At 42.3% G+C, this 22179-nt stretch overlaps 1 protein-coding gene across 1 annotated transcript in view; it reads right to left on the bottom strand.

The window, feature by feature from the left end:
* UBR4 (ubiquitin protein ligase E3 component n-recognin 4) overlaps positions 1 to 22179 on the bottom strand; it is a 3959899-nt gene that overhangs the window by 724491 nt on the left and 3213229 nt on the right. The window contains 1 exon segment of the mRNA XM_044087073.1: positions 16402 to 16529. Coding sequence (XP_043943008.1) covers positions 16402 to 16529 — 128 coding nt within the window.

Raw genomic sequence — 22179 nt, 5'->3', positions numbered from 1 at the left:
ACCAGAAAGTAAGAGGGGAAGGAGGGAGGGTAACCTGGACTGCAGCAGTGTCAACACTCGAACATCTACATTTATGGTAGGTACAAAACTGTACTATGTTCATCGTGTTTCACTGCTGCAGTCATTACACTTGGGTGGAATCCCAAAGATGAGGTAGGGAGGCTGGATCTATAAGGCAATAGGGGTGGCTATAAGGCCCTGCAGTACAGCAGTGGCGAAGCCAGCTCTGGATTTGGAGCATAAAAGCAAATGGTATTGTTTGGTGAAGGTATGCACAGATCCATGTTGCTGCTTTCAAAATATCCTTGGCAGGTACTCTTCTGAGGTACGCAGTTGAAGTGGCTGTTGCCCTGGTGGAGTGAGATCTAATGCTGCTAGGTACAGGTTTCCCATGGTAGGTATAGCAGAAACGTATACAGTGTCCTATCCATTTTGAAATAGTCTGCTTTGAAATGGCTTTTCCCTGTGCTCCTGCAGCGTATGCTACCAATAATTGCTCAGATTTTCTGAAAGCTTTGGTTTTGTCCAAGTAGAAGCATAACTGTCTGTGAATGTCCAAAGAATGTAGATGTTTCTCCCCTTTGATCTGTGGTTTTGGATAAAAAAGTTGGCAAGTGAATAGTTTGGTTCAGAGCCACACTTGATACCACCTTTGGCATAAACGTAGGGTTAGTTCTTAAAGACACCCTGTCCTGGTGGAAGATGAGGAAAGGTTCCACTGCCATTAGTGTCTGTAATTCTGAAACTCTTTGTGCTGATGTAATTGCCAGTAGCAGAGCAGTTTTCAAAGAGATGTATTTTATTTCTGCTTTGTTAGCTGGCTCAAAAGGAGGTAGAGTTAATTTTTCCAAAACAAAGTTGAGGTCCCAAGTTGGTGTAGGTGCTCTACGGGGCGGTCTTATGTTTTTAGCCCCTCTGAGGTATTGTTTGAGCAAAGGATTAGAAAAAAATTGGTGGATCCGTGTTATAATGAGCAGAGATAGCTGAGGCGTGGATCTTGATGGATGAAAAAGAGAGGCCCTCGTCCAGCATCTCAGTTAAGTATTGAAGTATCTGAGGAATGTTTGGAACAAGAGGGTCAAGGCTGTGCGCTTGGTTCCAGGCACAGAATCTCTTCCATTTATCCGAGTATGCTTTCCTGGTGCTAGGCCTTCTGGCCTCCAGAATGATATCCATAACAGCTTTGGAGAGAGGCATTGCTTGCTTGACTAGGGAATTTTCCATGCAGCTAGGTTTAAAGGTCTTTAGCTGGCTGTAAAGTATCTGATTGTTGTGCTGTGTCAGCAACTCTGGGATATGAGGCAAAATCCAGGGTGGTTCTTGTGCGAAGTTCTTTAAGATTGGGTACCAGTGTTGGTGTGGCCAGTCTGGTGCAACCAGTATAATTTTTGGCTCTTCCTGCCTGGCTTTTATGAGTACCTTTGGGAGGAGAGGTAAAGGAGGGAAAGCGTATACTTGTAGTTTTTTCCAGCTGAATGAGAGGGCATCCACTTTCCATGCTTGTGGATGGTAACTCCTTGTGCAGAATTTCTGTAATTGGCAGTTCTTTGGGGAAGCAAACAGATCTATGTCTGGGCTCCACCATTTTTGTGTTAACATTCTGAATATTTGTGGATTCCGTTCCCATTCGTGTGGGTCCATAATGTTTCTGCTTAGGTCGTCTGCCAGTGTGTTTTTCTCTCCTGGCAGGAATTGTGGTTGCAGATGAACTTGGTAGTTTAGAGTGGTGTTCCACAAGGTCATGGCTTGTCTGCAGAGGGGGTAGGAGTGTGTGCCCCCTTGCTTGTTTATGTACCACATAACTGTGGTGTTGTCTGTCTTTAGTAGTAATTGTCCTGGATGCAGTAGGTCCTTGAAAGGTATAACAGCATTTTGTACAGCTAGCATCGCTTTTTGATTGATGTGGAGATTTCTTTGCTCTGTGGGCCACTCGCCCTGGATACATTTTCCTGCCATGTGTGCTCCCCAGGTGCAATCCGATGCATCTGTTGTCAGTGTCTGCCTGGCTATGGGATGAGTGAAAGGCTGTCCCTTGTTGAGGTGACAAGCTTGTGCCCACCATCAAAACACCTGTTGTAGGCAAGGAATTAGTGCTATAACTGTTTCCAAACTTTGACAGTGTTGAGACCATACGCTCTTTAGGTACCATTGTAGTTTCCTCATATGCAGTCTGGCATATGGAATTAGTAGTATGCAAGATGCCATGTAGCCCAATTCCTGCAGAATTCTTCTTGCATGGAGTTGGGTCTTTGTTGCCATTAATTGAAAATATTGAGTCAGTTGTCCTTGCCTGTCTGGCGTGAGATAAGCCATATGGGCCGTTGTGTTCAAGCTGGCACCCAGGAATATTATCTGTTGTGAGGGCAATAGTTTTGATTTCTTTTCGTTTACTGTGTACCCCAGGGCAACTTAATAACTTTTTTACGTATGCCAGATGCTTTAGTAGAATGTCCTTGCTCTCTGCTTGAATCAGGCAGTTGTCCAGGTATGGATAAATTTGAATTCCTTTTTGCCTGCAAAATGCAATTACTAGTGCCAGGCACTTTGTGAAGACCCTGGGCGCAGTAGATAAGCCAAAGGGCAGTGCAGAGAATTGATAGTGCATTGAACCAGCTAGAAATCTGAGGTATCTTCTGCAGTTTTGTCTGATAGGGACATGCAGGTATGCCTCTGAGGTCCCACGTCACGAGCCAAGCTTTCTTGCCCAGCATGGGAAGAAGCTGCTGTAGTGTCAACATCTTGAATTCGGTACATCCAGGTAAGTGTTTAGTATAGAAAGGTCCAGAATGGGTCTCCAGGCTTTGTCCTTTCTGGGAACCAGAAAGAGTCTTGAGTAAAATCCTTGTCCTTGTTCCTGTGGTGGTACCTTTTGAATAGCTCTCATGTCCATGAGTGCTGTAATTTGTTTTTGAGCCTCTGCTCATTGATTTGTTGGCAGATTTGGCATTCCTTTTAGCCTTGGCAGGGTGTGAAAATGGGAACTGTAAACTTGAGTTGCAATGTTGAGAACCCATTTGTCTTTTGTGATGCAATGCCAGTTGTGATAGAAAAGTGCCAGATTTCCTCCTAAGGGGGCTGCCAAGAGAGAACTGTTTGGCAGCTGTAGTGGAAAGTCATTGAGTCTGTTTTTTTATAAGGTTGAGGCCTGTCTTCTCCTTCTTTCTGGCCTGGTGTGCCCCATTGTCGAGGCCTGTAAGGGCCTCGTGTCTGACCTCTACCTCTTGGATGTCTGTATCTGCCCCTTTGAGGTCTGTGTGACTGGAAAGGACCAATTCTTTGTTGGCCAATTTCTGCTAAAACGAGGAGGCTGAACCTGTAAATCTTTCACCGTTTGCATAGATTTTGCCTTATCCTCCATCTTCTTTAATACCTCCTCTGCCTTAACTCCAAACAGCACATCCCGCTGCAAAGGTGCATTCAATAATTTGACCTTAACATGATCTGGTAACGTATGTTCTTTTAACCAAGCATGCCTTCTAATGACAGAGCCTGTAACTGCTGCTCTACAGGAGGCCTCTAAGGAGTCAAACCCACATTGCAAAGCATGTTTTCCCACTTGTTCAGCAGCATGCAATAAATCCTGCATTTCTTTTAAGTTAGGAGGATCTGAATCTGGAAGCATATTTTGTTTCAACTGAGACATCAAAAATTGCTGATATTTTAGCATGTGAAACTGGCAATTCAAGGCTCTCATTGCTAAAGTTGCAGACATATATACCTTCTTTCCCCATCTGTCTAAAGCTCTGGAATCTCTGTCAGAGGGAACTGTTTTTTTGCTGATGAGGCCTTAATCCCTTTGGGTCCCTGAGAAATAGTTTCAGGGTCAGCAACAGGGCTTTTGTACACAAATTTGTGAGAGTCAGGGACTCTGTAGTATCTATCAGGTTTAACTGGGGCTGGGGGTAAGGAGTCAGGGTTCAAACTGGATTCAGTGTACACATCATCCACAATGTCCAAAACTGGTGGGATAGCAAGGGGTCTGTGTTGAGGCAATAAAAGGAAGTCTCTGAGCCTTTTCTTGGATTCTGAGTAATCCTGACCTTCCCAATGGAAATGGTCCTTCATGGTATGTAAGGTCTCCCCAAAGGAGTAATCCTCAGGTGGAGAGGCTGACGGAATTGATTCCTCAGCATCAGAATCCTCATAAGGGGGTAAAGAATATCCTAGGTCCGAGGAAGAGTCTAAGGAAATGGACAACTGGTCAGAAGATTCATAGTCTGCATCCTGTCTGGGCCTTTTATCAGGAGGGGGATGGGACCCCCTGATCAGGGTGATTAGGTCCTCGGCCATTTTTAGCATTTGTTTCTTAGGCATGGATGCCTGTTCTGGAGAGAGTTGTGTCTGTTTCTTTGCTTTTAAGGGGGGCTTAGACTTAACAGAGGGTTTTAATGGTTAACTGGGTAGATCTGAAAACACCCTCTGTAACTGTGGATTGCTCAGCTACTTCAATTCCCTCTGCAGGTTTAGGATCGGTAAGCTGAAAGCCTAGTGCGTCCGAAGGACCAGCCAGCTCCACATGGGAGTCTGATGCGGTCTGTGGTTCTGTGGAAGCGGTCGTCAGGGGCTGCGTAGGCGCCTCGCTGAAAACCGAAGAACCGGCGACCAGCCTAGAAGAGGCCTTGTTGTCCGTTTTGGGCCTCGGATGTCTGTCCTTGCGCTTTTTATGCATTGCGGTCATCGGAATTTCCGATGGCATGGTGTAATTGAATTTTCTACCAAAATAATGTCAGGCAAAATCAAACCGATGTTTAATAGTGCGCTTGTTAAACCTAGCACAAAACCGACAACCAGTGACGTCGTGGTCACGGCCTACGCATGGAATACAATAGGAGTGGAAATCCTTATCAGGTATTTGCTTCCCACAAGAAATACAGTTATTAACTTCTACGGACATCGGTCTGAGGCAAGAAAAAGTTTCCCCAATGGGGTACTTAGCCTTTTTTAGAAGACTTTGGTTCTGGATTCGGAATGAAAATCTCAAGAGTCGGCCGACCGGCACTTGCGAACTGCTTTTGCTTCGGGCACCATGCAGCAAGAAAGACTGAAGAAAATGGCGTTGGCTGCATCTTATATACCCCTGTCGCACTGACATCAGGGAGGAGGCGACAGCAACCGACGCCGGACCAAGACTTTGGAACTCTGGCCGACTGCAGGACCGCCTGACGGCAGGATAAGCCAAGTGTAATGACTGCAGCAGTGCAACGCGATGAACATCAGGAAACTATGGTAACTGTGTCAGTAATGAGTAATAGGCTAATGAGTTCACATATGACAGAGCAACAGATGAAAAAGGATAAAACCGAACAGAATGTGCCACAGGAAGATGCTATAGAACTTTCAACAGAATGCCCACAGAAAATAGACAAAAAAAATGTTGTGCCCTCAGTTTAGAAGAGGAACTAAGAGAAGAGTTGCTTGATTTAATAGAGATAGACATATTAAGATCAATGAAAGAAACAGACTGCAGGTCAATAAAATCCAAAAAGTTAGAAGATTGATAAAACAAATGAACAGTAATTAGAACTGTCCATAGAGATCCATGCAATATAACAGAAGTAAACAGGATATACTACTGCGAAGATAAAATTCTAACACAAGAACACAGGGTAGTACAGGAAAGGAAGGGGAGAAATTGAATACCATCATGGAAGTACTGAACAGAGAAAACTATAAAGCAACTAAAACAAGAAGTGTCACAGAGTACAGAAGAGGGAATAGACCAACAAAAATATTCAGAAAGACAGATGTGATAAAAGCAATGCATAACATTAAAAGGGATCAGGATTTATAATGCACTATCTCAAATAATAAACTAAAAATATCAGCACATGCCTAAAAACTTAGAATATACACAGATAAATATAAAGGAAAAGTACAAAATAAGCAATTTACTGATGACCCAAAAAAGTTTTATAGAGAATTGGGAAACAGGGTAAAATTAATTGAAATACCACCAAAAAAGAAGAAATAGATACATTTTAGAGAAGTATTTATGAAGATCTTGTGGAACATAACAAAAATGCCAAATGGATAGAAGTAAAAGAAAGAATAAGTTGTTCAAAGGTATAGGCTATGAAATGGGATGAAGAAACAAAGTTAAGAAAAGCCTCTAATTGGAAAATCCCAAACGCAGATACAGTACCTAACTTCTGGTTAAAAGTATTCACATCTCTGCACGAAGACTTAGCCATGAGTAAGAACTATTTACATGCACACCCCAAAATAGACACCAACCTGGCTAACAGGAAAAACAATGCTACTTAAGAGCAAACCTGCAAGCTACTGTCAAAATGATAGACCAATAACTTGCCTCCTGACGACGTATAAACTATACACTGGAATTGATGTCGACAGAGTTTACAGTCATTTAGAAAAAACTCAATTATGGCAACAGAACAGGACGACAATAAAAGAAAGTCACATGGAACAAAGATAATTTGTTAAATAAAGTCATAAGGGAGACTGTAAAAAGGGGAAGAATCTAAGTATGGCATGAATTGACTACAAAAAAGCATTTGATAGTGTCCTACATTCATGGATAAACCATTGCTTAAAAATGCTGGACACACCCTACACTGATATACTACATCACAGCGACCATGTTAACAGTGGCAAACCACTTTGGAGTTAAGCCACGACAAAGGTCAAATTATTATTCCAGGGATAAAAATTCCAAAGGGGGATATTCCAGGGTCGTTGCTGTTTTGCCTTGCCCTTAGCCCATTAAGCTGTCTGCTTAACAGATTAGGTCATGGCTATAATGTGGCTCCTAGAAAACAACAAAGTGCAAAGACTGCTTATCTTCTCTTTGTAAATGATTTAAAACTGTATAGCTCATCAGATGAGGAACTGAAAGCACAACTGCAAGTAGTCAAAACTTTAGCAGATGATGTAAGAATGTCATCTGGTCTGGACAAATGTGCAAAAGCAACCATTAAAGCAGGAAAGTTGCAGCACCAAGAAAACATCAGTTTGGGACAAGAATGTGATATAAAAAAACTTGAGCAAGGGGGAGTGTATAAATATTTGGGAAATGATGAATGCGAATAAAACTTAATAAGGAATATTTTAGAATACTCAAATTAATCCTGAAAACAGAGTTGACATGTAGGAACAAAATTCAAGCTATAAAACAAATTTTCTCTTCCTGTCCTAATAGTTTTGGAGTGACTGACTGGGCCCAAAAGGTGTTGGATAAATTAGACAGGAAAAAGAATAGTTGTGTGAAATCTTACCATAACCACAGATGTCCTTCTCTTCTATATCCTGCAGTATCCATAACATGTGGGAGTCCACCTCCAGTAGACTCATACGTCCGGCCATTTTACCAAAGTTAAATGGTACTCTGAAGGTGCGTGTGTCAGCCCGCATCACTCAGCGTGCGTCAGTCATAAACAGACGTTGGGTAAAAAGCAGATGTCAGCACGCACCTATCCCAGAACTGAATGCCGCCAAGCACCAGCCTAACAGAAGTGAGTCTTCAGAAGTCAGGCAAGTACTGGGGAGAAAACGGGAGGGGGGGGTATACTGCAGCATATAGAAGAGTAGAACATCTTTGATTAAGCTAAGATTTTACACAACTTTTCAATGTCCTTCTATTCATATGCTGCAGTATCCAAAACATGAGGGAGGATGCCAAAGCTCATGCAACAGAAGGACTGGGAGGAGGAACAGAGATATTTTTCACAAATCCATGTAGAGTAGCCCTGGAAAATCCTGCTCTGGACCTGGAAATAGTATCCAATTTGTAATGTTTGGTGAAGGTGTGAACAGATGACCATGTAGCTGCCTCCAAAATGGAAGCTGTATCCAAACCTTTAAAGAAGGCCCCAGACAAAGACACAGCCCTAATGGAGCGTGCCTTAACTGGAAAGGGGAGATTTTCCCCATTGGCAGATTTTTCCCATTGGCTGTGTAACAGAAGGTAATGGCTCTACAACTTCAGGAGGAAATAGTTTTCTTGGAAACAGGATGGCCCAAGGCTCTTGGGTGATCGGAAATGAATGCAGATGGGTTTGGTCTTAGCCAAATAATATCTGACCTGTCTGTGCACATCCAAAGAGTGAAGGATCCTTTCACTAGGAGATTGTGGCTAAGGAAAGAAGGTAGAGAGATTGATGGCCTGATTTAAGGATACGTCATTCACAACCTTGGGCATAAAGGATGGGTTGGTACAAAAGCAAACCCTGTCCTGATGGAAAACTGTGAAAGGGGATGATGCCATTAGGGCTTGCAGTTCAGAGATCTTTCTGGTTGAGGTTAACTACCAGGACGACAGTTTTCCATGTCCGGTGTTGTAGAGAAGAGTCCTTAGCTGGCCCAAAGGGAGCTAAACTAAGCTTTTCTAACAAGATTAAGATCCCAAGGGGGATGGATAGGTTTCCTTGGAGGTCTGATGTGTAAAACCCCTTTCAGAAATAGCTTGACTTCCAACCTGGATGTCAAGGGAGGAGTCAAAGGTAAACATGCTGAGATAGCAGATAAATATGCCTTGATGGAGGAAAATAACAAGACTTTTCATCACTTCACACAGGTAAGAAATGACCACTGGTGGATCTGCAGACAGTGGTTGTAAGCTATGTTTTAGACATCTGAGAGAAAAATATTTTCCATCTGGATAGATAGGATTTTCTGGTTGTGGGTTTTCTTGCCCCCTGTAGAACTTGTAGCACCTCCTCACTGTAAAGGTGTCTAAAGGGAATCAAAGCCCTATCACCCACAGGGTTAAGTTCAGGGTGGATATCTGAGGGTGTATGATAGTTCTCTTTCCCTGTGTGATTAGGTCCATCCTGAGGGGTAACTTCTGGTGATTGCCCTTGGCTAGATGATAGAGAAGGGGGAACCAGTGCTGTTTTGGCCAAATGGAGGTCACTAACAAGATTTCTGATTGCTCTCTCTGAATTTTCAGAACTTTCTGAAGAAGAGGGAAGGGGGGAATGTATATGCAAATATCTCCTTCCAAGGAAAGGAAAGAGCGTCCACCTTCCAAGTCCCAGGGGTGTGTATACTGGTGCAGTATGTCAGAAGCTGTCTGTTCATGGGGAGGCAAACAGGTCTACCTGAAGAGTACTCCATTGATGGACCAGGTCCAAAAACAAATCCCTGTTTAACATCCATTCATGGGATTGAGTCATGGACCTGCTTAGTGAGTCTGCCATCACATTCTGAGTTGAGGGGATGTAGACGGCCAGGAGAGAAACCTGGCTCTGTTAAGCAATCTCTCACGCATACAGAGCCAATCTGCAAAGGATGTAGACTTTGCCCCACTTCCCTGCTTGTTGCTGTACCAGAGGACCGTGTTATTGTCTGCGTACCATCTCAGCACTCCTGGTAAAAGTTGGGGCTTGAAGATTTGTAGGGCAAAAATCATGGCCCTCATTTCTATGATGTTGATATGCTTCAACTGAGAGGGGTCCAAACATCTCTCACTCTCCAATTCCCTAGGGTTGCCCCCTCAACTCATGTCTGACACATCCGTGTACAGATCCTGGCTGGGAGGAAAGGGGTGTAGGAGGCGGCTTGGATTATTTGAAATCTGTGAAATCCACCACTTCAGTTTTTGTTAAACAGGGTATAAGGGGGACCACAAACTCTAGAGGATGAAGACGTTGTTTCTAGACTGTTCTCAAGAACCACTGAAATTTTCTCATGTGTAGTTATGCCAGGGGTACCACGGGGATGGTGGGAGCCATGAATCCCAAGAGTCGCAAGAACGCCCTGGCAGACAGAGATTACAGTGGAATTAGTCCCTGAAAATAAATGGTGAAAGACAATATTTGTTTCTGGGGGCAGGCAGGCAAGCAGGCCATACTTTGGACTGTGAGTATCCTGTAGTCGAGGTATGGGGTCAGAGAGGATTTCTGTAGATTTATGGTGAACCCCAGACCCTTTAGCAGAGTCATAGTGTATTCTAGGTGCTCTTGTACCAACCCTGGGGATGAAGCCTGAATGAGGAGATTGTCCAAGTACGGGAAGATCTAAATACCCTGCATTCTCCAGAGGGCTATGACCGGGGCCAAGCATTTTGTGAATACTCTGGGGGCCGTAGAGAGACCAAAAGGCAAAGCACACAACTGAAAATCTGAAGAGCCCACACAGAATCGAAGGGATTTCCTGAAGAGTGGGTGGACTGGGATGTGCAAACAGGCATCCTTTATATCCAAGGACACCATATAGGCTTGATGGAGAATCAGGGGAAGGAGTGTAAGAAGAGTCAGCGTACAAAAAGAAGGCACTTTGAGAAAGGTATTTAGATGGGATAAGTCTAAGATAGGCCTCCAAGGACCTTCTTTCCTAGGGACTAGAAACATACTGGAATAGAATCCTTTCCCCTTTAGATTTGGAGGCACCTCTTGAATGGTGCCCAGAAATAGCAGGGAATGCAGAACTGCAGGAAAGAAGACCATCTTGGTCTCGGGGTTGGGGGGATACCTCAGAAGGATGGTCTGAATTCCCAGGTCATGAAATGACCTTGTTTGATAATGTTAAGGACCCAAGAGTCCTGGGTAATCTGTTTCCTAACTGGAAGGGACAGTGATAGGCAGAGAGAGAAAGGAGTAGTTAGGTTTAGGGCCTGGTAGTCGCAGACTATCAGGTTGAGCCTGAAAGGCCTGCTTTTGTGCAGGTGTAGAAGGAGAAGCTCTAAAAGGGACCTGCCTTCTGGTAATCTTTTTTCCCTTTGGAAGACAGGTGTTTAGAAGGCTTTCTCTCAAAGGTTGTTCTGACTGGGTAGTTCCTCTGGAAACAGGGACACAAAGATGTGTCTAAGATCTTGTAGCTCTTTGCCCTTTTCCTGATGGGCCTTAAAGAGCCCTGCAGCTGCAGTGCCAAATAAGGCCTTGTTATCTAAGGGTGAGTCCATAAGTTTTGCTTTAATATAGGAATACATTTTTAGGACTGACCCTGATGCAGCTGCCCTGGCAGAGGTCTCTACTACATCGTAACTACATTTTATGGCGTATCTGGTTACCTGGTTGCATGATTTAAGAAGGCTAGCTATTTTGGACTTGTTTGGGGAGAATCTGGTAATTCTCCAAATTGTTTAATAGCATCTGTCAGAAGAGCTAAGGAATACTTGGCCATATAGGTTTGATAGTTAATGGCTCTAACAGCCAAGGTGGCAGAATTATAAACTTTTTTGCCCAACTTATCCATAATCCTACTTTCCTTGCAAGAGTGGAGCAAGGAAGTGGAAGGCAGAAATTTGGAAGTTTTATCAGCAGCAACAGAAATGGTAGACGGATAAGCTGATGGGGTCTTGAAGAAGAACTTGGCATCCCCTCAGGTTCTTTGTAGAATCTTTCAGGGGATTTAGGTGCAGGAGGTTGGGAGTCTAAGGATTTGGAAGCAGCCAAAAAGGCATAAAAAAGGCAGGCTGGTTGGGGGGGGGGGTTGCAGAGGGGTTAGGAGACTCCATCTGTAAGAGGTCGTAATACCCCTTTTGTGCCTTACAGACCTGACTGCAATCCTATTTGAAGTAATCTTTCATTTGCACAACGGTTTCCCCAAAGGTGATATCTTCCAAAGGGGGAGTATGTTCCATTGGACTCCTCCTCTGGAGAAGCATACCCCAGAGGAGAAGCAATCTCAGAAGAGCTAGGAACAAAACTCAAGCTATAAACCAATTTGTTCTTCCTGTCCTTACAGTTTTGGAGTGACTGACTAGCTCCAAAAGGTGTTGGATAGATTAGACAGGAAAAGAAAGATGCTTCATGCTCATCAAATGATTTATAAAAATCAGTGCATACCCAGCTTCCAAAGGAGGTACGGGCCTAACTTGAAATTTATTACATGTATAGATCTGCAATTGTGGCACTGCATACATATCTGCTGAACTCACAAAACTCAGACATGAAAGTTTTGAGACATGAGGAAAATAAGTCTATGACAACTTCCCTGCTTAGTTTATCAGAAGCATATCGGCATCAAACAGGAATGGAAATCAAACCACAAGTAGATAAAAATCAGGCAGCAACTGAATGTGCCAAAAAACAAAAGAAAGAATACAAGGTAAAGGATCAGATTAGAAGGCAAGAAATATGGAAAATGCATAAATATAGCTGCAAGTATAGAAAACTCTTGGAAGAACCCCAATGTTGATCACGATCGAATGCAGAAATGGCTAAGGAGAGGTGAATTCAAACCAAAAGATGAAATGTTAATACTGGTGGCCCAAGATGGTGGGCTACGTACACTTTGGTTTACATAGTCCACTGAACATGTGGGAGAAAGACAAATGTAGGTTTTGTACAACAGAACTGGAAACAGTCGCACATCTTGTTGCTGGTTGTGATATACTAATGGCAGAAGGACTGCATACTAAAAGGCATAATAATGTGGGCAAGACTGTTGCACTGGGGATTGTGCTAACATTATAATGCTGAAGTAGCTGAAAAACACTGGAAACATGAGCCACAAAAAGCATCACAGAAAATGATGAAGTTTATATCAAATGGGATCACTGCTGCCAACAGTTCAAAAGACAGATGCGAGAAAACTAGATACAGCGGTCCATAAAAAAAGACAAAAGTAACATTCATCATTGAAATCGCTACATCTGGTGACTACAGTGTCAAGCATACAGAGAGAGAGACAAAGTCATAAAATATTAGTATTTCCAGGCAGAAACAAGAGCAGTGTGGAAGAGAGATACCCAGACAGTTTCAACAGCAGTAGGAGCAATGGGTCTTATAAAAGAGAAAATACAATCTTATTTAGATACGTTACCAATACATGCAACTCCGTACGAATTGCAGGAGTAGTCATTACTGGGCACATTGTGGGTGCTGCGATGAGCACTTCTGGCTGACATCAAAGATTGAAACAATACTAACTTCATGAACTTAATCGTACTTTGACTTAGGAATGGGGTCCATTCCTGTCATGGTATTAGAAACCCAAAAGACATGGAGAAATTAAAAACTCAGTCTCAATACCGGAAGATTGCCAAATTCCAGTTCTAAAGCCAAGAATACAGCATCCATGGGACCAGATGACATCCCGGGCTGTGTACTACATGACCTACAATATGAACTGGCACCTCACCCAAGTGTCACTACTGTCCCATCAGTCTGACAAGCCTTATCTGCAAGGCCATGGTGGAACTTATAAACAAAGACATTGGCAACCTTCAAACACTGGATCCCACCCAGTTTGGGTTTGTGAAGGGCCGATCTTGTCTCCTGAACCTGATTGACTTCTTTGAATCAGTCTCCAGAGCCATGGACAAGGGTAAGGTGGTCCACACAGCCTATCTAGACCTTGCCAAGGCCTTTGATACCATCCCCACTCTGGAATCATAGATAAACTAATCCCTGTGTCACCCAATGGGTTGCTAAATGGCTTACTGATAGAACCCACACTGTAAAAGTAGCCGACTCCAAATCCATCTCCAGACAAGTTTCTGAAGTACAGGTCAACACTAAGGGACTAAGTTTGCAGATGACTGCAAACTGGGAGCCATTACTGAATCATGATGTGGATACTCTACAAAGGGCCTTACAGAAACAGATGCTTGGTGCCAGAGCCATGGACTCAAGCTCAATGCCAAGAAATGTATTGTTATAAAACATGTATCCATAGGAAATCCTTCTATTTTCATCCAGAAAAAAGGAGGTCATTGTCCCACTGTACTCATCCCTCATTAGACCCATTATAGAATACAACGCCCATTTGGTATGTACCTCTCAAGACATCTGCAACAACTGAAAAGGCCTCAGAAATACCTCACTAAAAGAATCACAGGCCTAAAGCAGATGCCCAAAACTCCAGCTATACTCTGTTGCATATCATCTACTCTCTCTGCTTAACATACAAGGCCATGTCAAACTCAGAGCTCTTGGACATGCTACACTTAAAGAAATCCCAATCCCTCAGAGCTACACGCTCCAGGGATCTAAACCTTGTCATCACAATAAACAAAACATGCTGGAGGGATAGGTTCCTGACCCAGAGACTCCCCAGACTCTGGAATAGATTGCCCATACATGTCAAGCAGAGTGCCTCTTTGGACCTCTTCAAGAGGAACCAAATTCACCCCAGGGATCCTGCTAGACAGGGTCCAGGAAAGTAAATAATGTGGGAAGAAATAGCCACCCTAGGGCTGATAGCCTAGTACCAACCTATGAACTAGCATACATCCTGCAACATATTTTTTTTTCTGAAGAAACAAGCCACCAGAAAAATGGCTCTTTGTTAGACATCAGGCACCAAAGATGGAGAATGGTTTAACGCAGGACAGAGCAAATCTCTCCAACAGAATATTCAAATCCTCTGACACAGCTGCAGCATGGAATGAAAGCTTGAGATGAACCAGTCCTGTCAAACAATGCACACAAAGTTGCAATGCATCCAAGTTACTTTGATTACTGTTCACTAACAGTAGAACTTGCAAAAGAACTTTAAGAACCTGCTTGGAAACTCCAAATATGTGTTGGTTCTGTCCAAAGAAACTATGTTTGGAGATGAATTCCTAGGGGTCCAGGGGAGTTATCAGAGTAACAGAAAATGTAAACGCTTGCAAACAGGTTGTTGAAGGAGGGAAACTACAAATTTCCTTTGCAAAGAGTAGCTTTTAAGTGCATTCCATCATGTTCCATTTTAAATTTAAAAACACAAAAAGAAAAATCTAACAAAGCTGGACTTTTCCACTGTGTAATACCTTAAACCTTTCAGCTAAATGGTAATTCGGAATGTCCATGACTTTTTCTTTTAAGTCTATATGGACAATTTCAGGCCAATAAAGCCAAACCCCTCTATCTACAAATATGCATGTTCCTACCTTCTTATGGCATCATCAGCACAGCATAGGAGGGATATTTGACTTTGGGAAACACAGGGTTGTGGCACCCAACTGATATCCATAAACATTAGTGTGTCTACAAAATATCCCCACTAACAAACTAAAATAACTAGTAAAAGGTCACAAAAAAAAAAAAAAAAAAAAAAAACAATTGACTAAAAACACAAAGAAAAATCTAGCAAAGCTAGACGTTCCACAGTGTGATACCTTAAACCTCGTGTCAGAAGCAACATGGGATATATGTGTGACCTTTTTACTCGTATTACCATCTTAAATTTAAGGAAATGGAGATAAGACTTAGAACTTTTTTCTCCATGTCTAGCTGCTATCCATGTATAGAAGATTCCACTGATTCACAGAACAGTTTTTCACCAACAACCTTGGCAAACTAAACTCATAACTTCTAAGAGTGATGGCACAACTGTGGTTTGATTCCCTCTGACAGTGCTTTGGGGCAATTAAGCATTCGGGCTAGGCTCATTAAAAGTCTAATGGACTGCATGCCTACTAGTAACTACCAATCAACCAATGTTATTCTCTAAAACAATCTGCTAGAACAAAAGCCCAAACTGTAACCCAGGTGACAAGTGTTCAACTGATGACTAGTGCCTCTAGCAGCTGGTCTGGTGGGTGTGAAGAGACAGATGATGAGGATTACAGCTTGCTCATCTCTCGGGGGTGGGGTGGAGGGTTAATTCCTTTTTCTTCCTTCTGAACTCCTAGCAAAGATACCACTACTTCTTCATAAACCGACATAACTCTCCCTTAAACAGGATAAGGAAGAAGTTATTACTTATGTATTCAAGAAATAAGATATCCACTCCATGGTTTTTAAGTCTTCTATGGGACATCCCCTAATGGCTCCCCTTCTTGTGACCCAGGGTGACAGCTTAACATTCTCTGGCTGGGCGACACCCCTACAGCCCATATGATCCTGTCTGTGGAGACCTTACTGGCCCATTCATTTTTTTGGGCATTACGGAGCATTTTAGATGCATGTTTCATGAAGGTCTCTCACTTACCCATACCTTAGAAGGTGGCATGTAGACTTGGAATGGCTGACTGCTTAGGGGAAAGATGTGCATGTTGCCACTAATCTGCCTCCTTGACTTGGCAGCAGTCACAAATCTTCAACAGCACAATCCTACCGGTCCTCCTACAACAGCATTTGCCCACCCACCAATAGGTATCAGTGTGACAGGCCTGGCCAACTCCCTCCTCCTAAGATAGGCAAATTGGTGTCAGTCACCAAAGCTAATCTTCTCCCATCCAGTTTTCCAGATTATGCTACTAAACTGAACGTGTGTCACTTAAGTAGTCATCAGGCTTCATCCATCTACATTGTGGGGCAGACTCAGTCATGTGCTGTCCTGCGAGCTTACTTTGCACAGTGAATTCTCATGACTGAAGATACCTCCTCATATTAGATATGAGCCTACTTCTCAGTATTGTCAAGAACTAAAAGCATATCAAAACAGTACATGCATTCAACAGCACTGAAAAGGAAAATGCACAAAACAGACTCGTACAATAGAATAGCAAAACTTTAGTCAGAAGCTCACTAACATCTGTAACATACCAAAAATAAAGATTAAAAATACCTTGTTTTTCTTGCTAGTAGGAGATGGAGGTTTGATGAGTTTTTGCAGAATACGCAGGCACATGAGGGTGACATTCTCAACTACCACAGGGGTCTTGATATTTACAGCCATCAAAAACAAGCCAAGGGCTGCAGACAGAAAAATCATTTTATTTTCTATACACTAAGTCAAATCAAATTAATGTTTACTCTTATTTAAGCACACACATTTTTTTTTTCAACAGCTTTTCCCCACACTGGATGAGTATGCCCGTGGGCTTAAATACTTATTCAAAACATAGACTTCCCAGTTCCCTCACTAGGATCTTATCCATTCTGCTCAAATCTGGTGAAATGCAAGCCAACAGGAGGTGGCTGTCAAGCTGTAACTCTGTTCTCTTCTTGCAGGCATGTAACTGCAGCCAGCATGACTTTCTCCTACATATTACCAGCAGTTTACTGAGCCCCAGCACTTGCCCTTCAATTTTATGTGCACATACCTTTATTTTTTAAACAGTGGGTGAGAATGCTCACTAAATCACTTTGTTCCCACTCCATGCTGAAGACTACAGTTGAATATTTGCAAAATCCAAGGCCTTCAAACAAGCATTACAACAACAAACAAATTGACACATTTCATTCAAGTAACACAAAACAGAGCAAAAGTAAAGACCAAATGCATGGAGGGTTCTTAGCACATATTCACATTACAGACGTTTTCTTAGGGCTAAGACTATGGCACTCAGTCCTGCCAATAAACAGCTGAAATATGGCAAAATGCTTTCATATAAAATAAGCAAAAACTGCTTCCTTGCTAAAATTAAAGCCCTTTTGTCATATCAACTTTTTTTTCTTTTCAGAGCTCCAAGTGCTCACAAGTAGATAAATATTTTACACATGAATAACACAACTGCTAGCAGGTTGAATGACTTAACTGGGGAAAAAAAAGCCATGAAGATGACAGCTGACACTTTGCACTCCTGCATACCACTAAGAAAGATTTCAGTAGCAAGTCAGCACTGGCAATTCCTCTTCTAATATTTCCAGCTTGACAAAGACTGAAATCACTGTGACTAGAGGTGTGTGCACAAATACACAAACATTGGCACATACCAACTAACCAGCACACACCTCGTAAAGTTTTGGGCAGAAAAGAGAGACCAGCTTAAACCTCAAGTGGTAAGTGAGCAAAAGTTGCAAAATGAGTGGAAAGAGCAAGAATACAAATTGCATACTTGCCAGAAATGCAGCAAAATCCATCAACAGATAATGGACAAATCAATCCAAACAAAACGATGCAGCAGCAACCAAAGAAAGACTTCCTGCCAGAGTACCAATATTGGGAGCATATATCTGTTCTGGGTGTATGATCATATATCAAAAAAATAACATCAAACAGCAAGTGATCGAATACAACTGGTCGATCACCAGCCCATCAAAAAAAATTTTAAACATGTGTTTGCAGGGGGGGAAAGTCCCCTTCACTGTCACATAGGTTCATAGGCAAGTACTACGCTAGCAGCTCTTGTGGACCATTTTAACCTGAACCAATTTCTCCTTATGGAGAATTAAACCCTACACCTCTTGTCTGAGGTAAAAACCTTAACTATGATGCCAACCGAACCCCTTATGCCAATCCCCAACACTCCCCGCTAATTATATACACCAATTCTAAGATTATAACACAGTGGGGAAGGTTTAATTACCCAATCCCCACTGTACCACAATCTTGGAGAGCAAAAAGGGACTACATGCTATCAGCCAATTAATAAAGTTTGGCAAAAGTGTCACTCAACAAGTGGCTACAGAAAAAATGTCAACACACGCAGAGAAATGACCTAGTCATGGCTAACAAAGGAGTTGCAATAAAAGCAAAGATGAAGGTGTCAGAGGCACTCTACCAACTTCTGGAAAGAGCAGTGGTGGCTCGGGTCATTGGGCTGCAGGACTGTAACCCCCCCCCCCCCAGCTGTGAAGAAATATTTATAAATTAATTATAATTAAATTCAAATTTACTGGCTCAGGTGCAGTGCTCTAAGAGAGTTCGACTGACTTGCAAAGTCCCAGAACTTGCACTGCACATGCTCGGCGAGTTCCGTTTTTTTTTTTTTTTTTTAAATAGTTTCTGTTAATCTGGACTGCTGTGCAAGCACAGTCCAGATCAAGGACAGAAGGCATCAGTGTGATGCCCAGAAGTCTATACGGTTTAATCGCACAGTAAAGTGGAAGTTGATCGGACTGCCACATCCGCAGTCACATATGTGACGTGGACGACGAGATGACTACTGATTGATTCTCACTCTCTTCCTGCACTTTGCATGCTGGAAAAAAGAGTGAGAAACAGTCAGCAGCAGTTTGATCAGACACTAGCATCAGCCCCCTTGGGAAACTACTCTAACTGCAACATACACCAGAGCTGCACTACAGACAAGCAGTAAAACCAGGATCATTCTCCAGCAAGTGCAGCTAATAATAATCACCATCTCAAGTCTCTCAAACACAGAAAAAAAAGCAAGCTGTGCCTTCCAGCTAAATACAGTGTCGCCGGTGTCTTCTGTGGGGCTGAAGGTGACTGCTTTCCAGCTTCCTATCCCTTTGAAAAGTATCTTAAGCAACGTCAGCAAGGAGCATAAGTAAACCCAGTGAGAGTACTGCACATTTTTACATTGCTTACAGTTTGTGAAGCTTATTTGCAATAAAGCATTGTGTGGACTATAAAAAGGATTGGTTTTAAACTTCAGCTGCTTCTGTTTGGTAAGAGATAGTGTCCATATTTGGCAGCAATTACACAGACATAACATGTGCAGTTCCTTTGGTTCTGAGCAGTGGCTTTACTCGCGCTTATGTTAGGCTATCTTTATGACAGCTTTGGATTCGTTTCTAAGAGTTGGGTGTATTTTGACCCTAACCAATGTATGTCTATTGTTAGGCTGTGTAAGAAGCTAATGCAGTGGCAGTTGGTATAGAGTTAGTAAAATACAAATACTTCCCTGTGTTAGTTGATTCTGACCTCTGGTTATTGGCTAAGCTTATATGGAACAGACTTCCCATACATGTCAAGCAGAGCACCTCGCTGACACTCTTCAAGAGAAATCTTGATGAGTGGACGGGAAATAGAAAATTCACCTCGGGGATGACTCCAGTGGCTCTACTCAACAGAGGCACTGGGAATTAAGGTGAGGTGGCACGATGCCAGGTTAATCCTATGGCTAGGCTTGTAAAGGCCCCCAGGGCCATTAGCCTATTACACACCTATGTTGTATGTAGACTATGACCCCCCCCCCACACACACACACAAAAATGCGAGACATTTAGAATGAAATAATACAATGCTTATATATTTCCCATCCGGTCACATGACAAAGCGTCTATAAGAGTATAAATGCCAGCTGGGCTTTCTAAAGGCTATTATATGTAATAATCATTAGCTTATGATGTCAGTGGAAGGTAGTGGTGTAGTACCATCATTCCAACTTTGATCCCAAATTTTGGACAGACTGAACTGCTTGCCAAACTGACACATTTTCTTTGATTTATTCAGTATTCCTTTACCATTAAATCACAGTCTGTGTAGATAATGTTTGTGTGTGTATTTTTCATTTTTTATTCATATCCAATTGAGTGAGAGGTGATATGCTTGTAGTACTGTTCTTACTTCATGAAAGGGGCTGGAAGAAGGGTGTTGCTGTAAATCTGCCTCATTAACTGCATATGTAATACATATATCCATATATGTTCAACCCTCATTTTACAGCTTTCTGCATTTACAGCTTAGACATTATTTGGAAATTGGACTGCATTTATGAACATTAAATCATACTTAACACAGATGCTGACTTGTTCAGGGGTTGTTGTGCAGAAGTATAACTTTTTTCTGAAATTACTGTAAAAGTATATTACAGCTGTAAAATGCCTTCCAGCATATCTCTCAATTTCTTCACTCTGGAATTCTGGACATAGCTAAAACTAATGGGCAACAGATGCCTAATCAAGGACACTTTAAAAAAATACTGCAATTCACATAAAAGTTAATAGAACAAGAGGTTTTGCACTGACATTAATTTTTCTGAGCAATAGGTAGCATGAAACTTTAATGCCTGGCATTACTGAGTGCAGTCCTCATTCCTTTCACAGAAAATCAAATAACTCATATGAGACAGGGTTAAAATAGAAGGCAAAATCAGGGACGGTTGAAAGATATGCCTTCTAGAAAAGAAAATGGCAGCATGGTATTAGCGACCTGCATGTCATCTTAAGTTATTAGACATAACCGTTTATGCTTTGCATATAAAATAATTAATTAGGTACAGAAATAGACAACATGTAGCAGTTAGAGATACGCATGTAGAAGACTTCATATGTGACTTTCTCGTGTTGATCGTAAAAAGGCTGCAGTATATAAAATGAGGGAGAAATTGTGACTTTTATCCGAGCTTGCTGTGGGGAAGTTGTATAAGTACATTGCCAGTGGTAAAAGGAGGAGACACTGCATCGGCAAAAGATCAAACTTGTGAGCGGTGGACATTTAACACTTAGGACAGCAAATCACTGTCTCGCGCAACTGGTCAGCATCTGGGAAATCCTCTGAGCACAGAGGCTTGGCATTGTAAATATTGATTATTTTTGGAAGAAACTGAATGTTTATATACATGCAATAGAAAACAGTCTTTGGGGAAAACAGTTGTGATCACAGCTAGAAAAACTGAAAGGGTACCAAGAAATGTATATGTATTAAACAGTGTTTCTGCACAAAGCGTCCTAGCTTAGCAGCATGTAAACTGGTAAGCATGGCCAGCACTGATCCCACTGTACCATAGCGCCGCCCCTTTATAGTTGGCCACATCCTTTCCTGTTGGTCCCACCCATTCAGCTGTCTCCTGCAGCCCCACTTTGATTTGAAGTCACCAGCCATTACTGGAAAGAGACTCAGTAAATGGCACAAAACTTATATCATGTTACAAGGCAAAGACAGAAAGATGAAGATATACACATTTCATAAGGGATGCTAGCAATAAGCTGCTTACCTGTCTACAGGAGATCAAAGACAGATGGAAGGAGTACTTCCAGAAGCTTCTGAGTAAAGAAAACCTCACAGAACACGTACTGCCCCAGACACAGCCTACAATGAGAGAAGAGTAGGAGTCCACCATAGAAATAAGAACAGCACTAAGGAAAATGAAGTCACGGAAAGCAGTAGGTCCGGATGAGGTCACAGCAGATATGAAAAAGGTGTTGGGTGAGAGAGGGAAAATGGCTCCTGATGGTACTCATAGCAGTATGGAGACAAAAGCATATCCCAAATGACTGTAGAATAAGCATACTACTTCCAGTGTTCAAGAACAAAGGGGACAGTCACACCTATGGGTAGTACAGTTGTATCAAACTCCTGTCACATTGTAAGACAGTTCAAAAGAGGGTGATAAATGAATACTCGGTAGTAGAAAATAAAATGGGAGATGAGCAGTTCGAATTTAGATCAGGACGTAGCAAAACTGACCCACTGTTTGTAGTGAGACAGATACTCGAGACAAAGCTAGAAATGAGGAAAGAGTCCAACTGGGCATTCCTACACTTGCAGAAAGCATATGACAATGTAATAAGATGATTTGGGCAGTTCTGTGGTGGCTCAAAGTCCAAGAAACACTGGCAGAATTAGTGCATGCTATGTACAAGGACCCAATGATTCAAGTACAAACAGTGTTCGATTTCTCAGAGGAGATTCCCGTGGAAGTGGATGCGAATCAGAGCTCATCTCTGAGCCCACTGCTGTAAAAAATGGTGGACTACATTAGTAAACAGG

Source organism: Protopterus annectens, chromosome 1.part1 (assembly GCF_019279795.1).
Source record: "Protopterus annectens isolate FY-2018-M chromosome 1.part1, PAN1.0, whole genome shotgun sequence".
Lineage (NCBI taxonomy): Eukaryota > Metazoa > Chordata > Ceratodontiformes > Protopteridae > Protopterus > Protopterus annectens.
The sequence above is the reverse complement of the archived record's forward strand: the minus strand, read 5'-3'. Positions and strand labels throughout refer to the sequence as shown.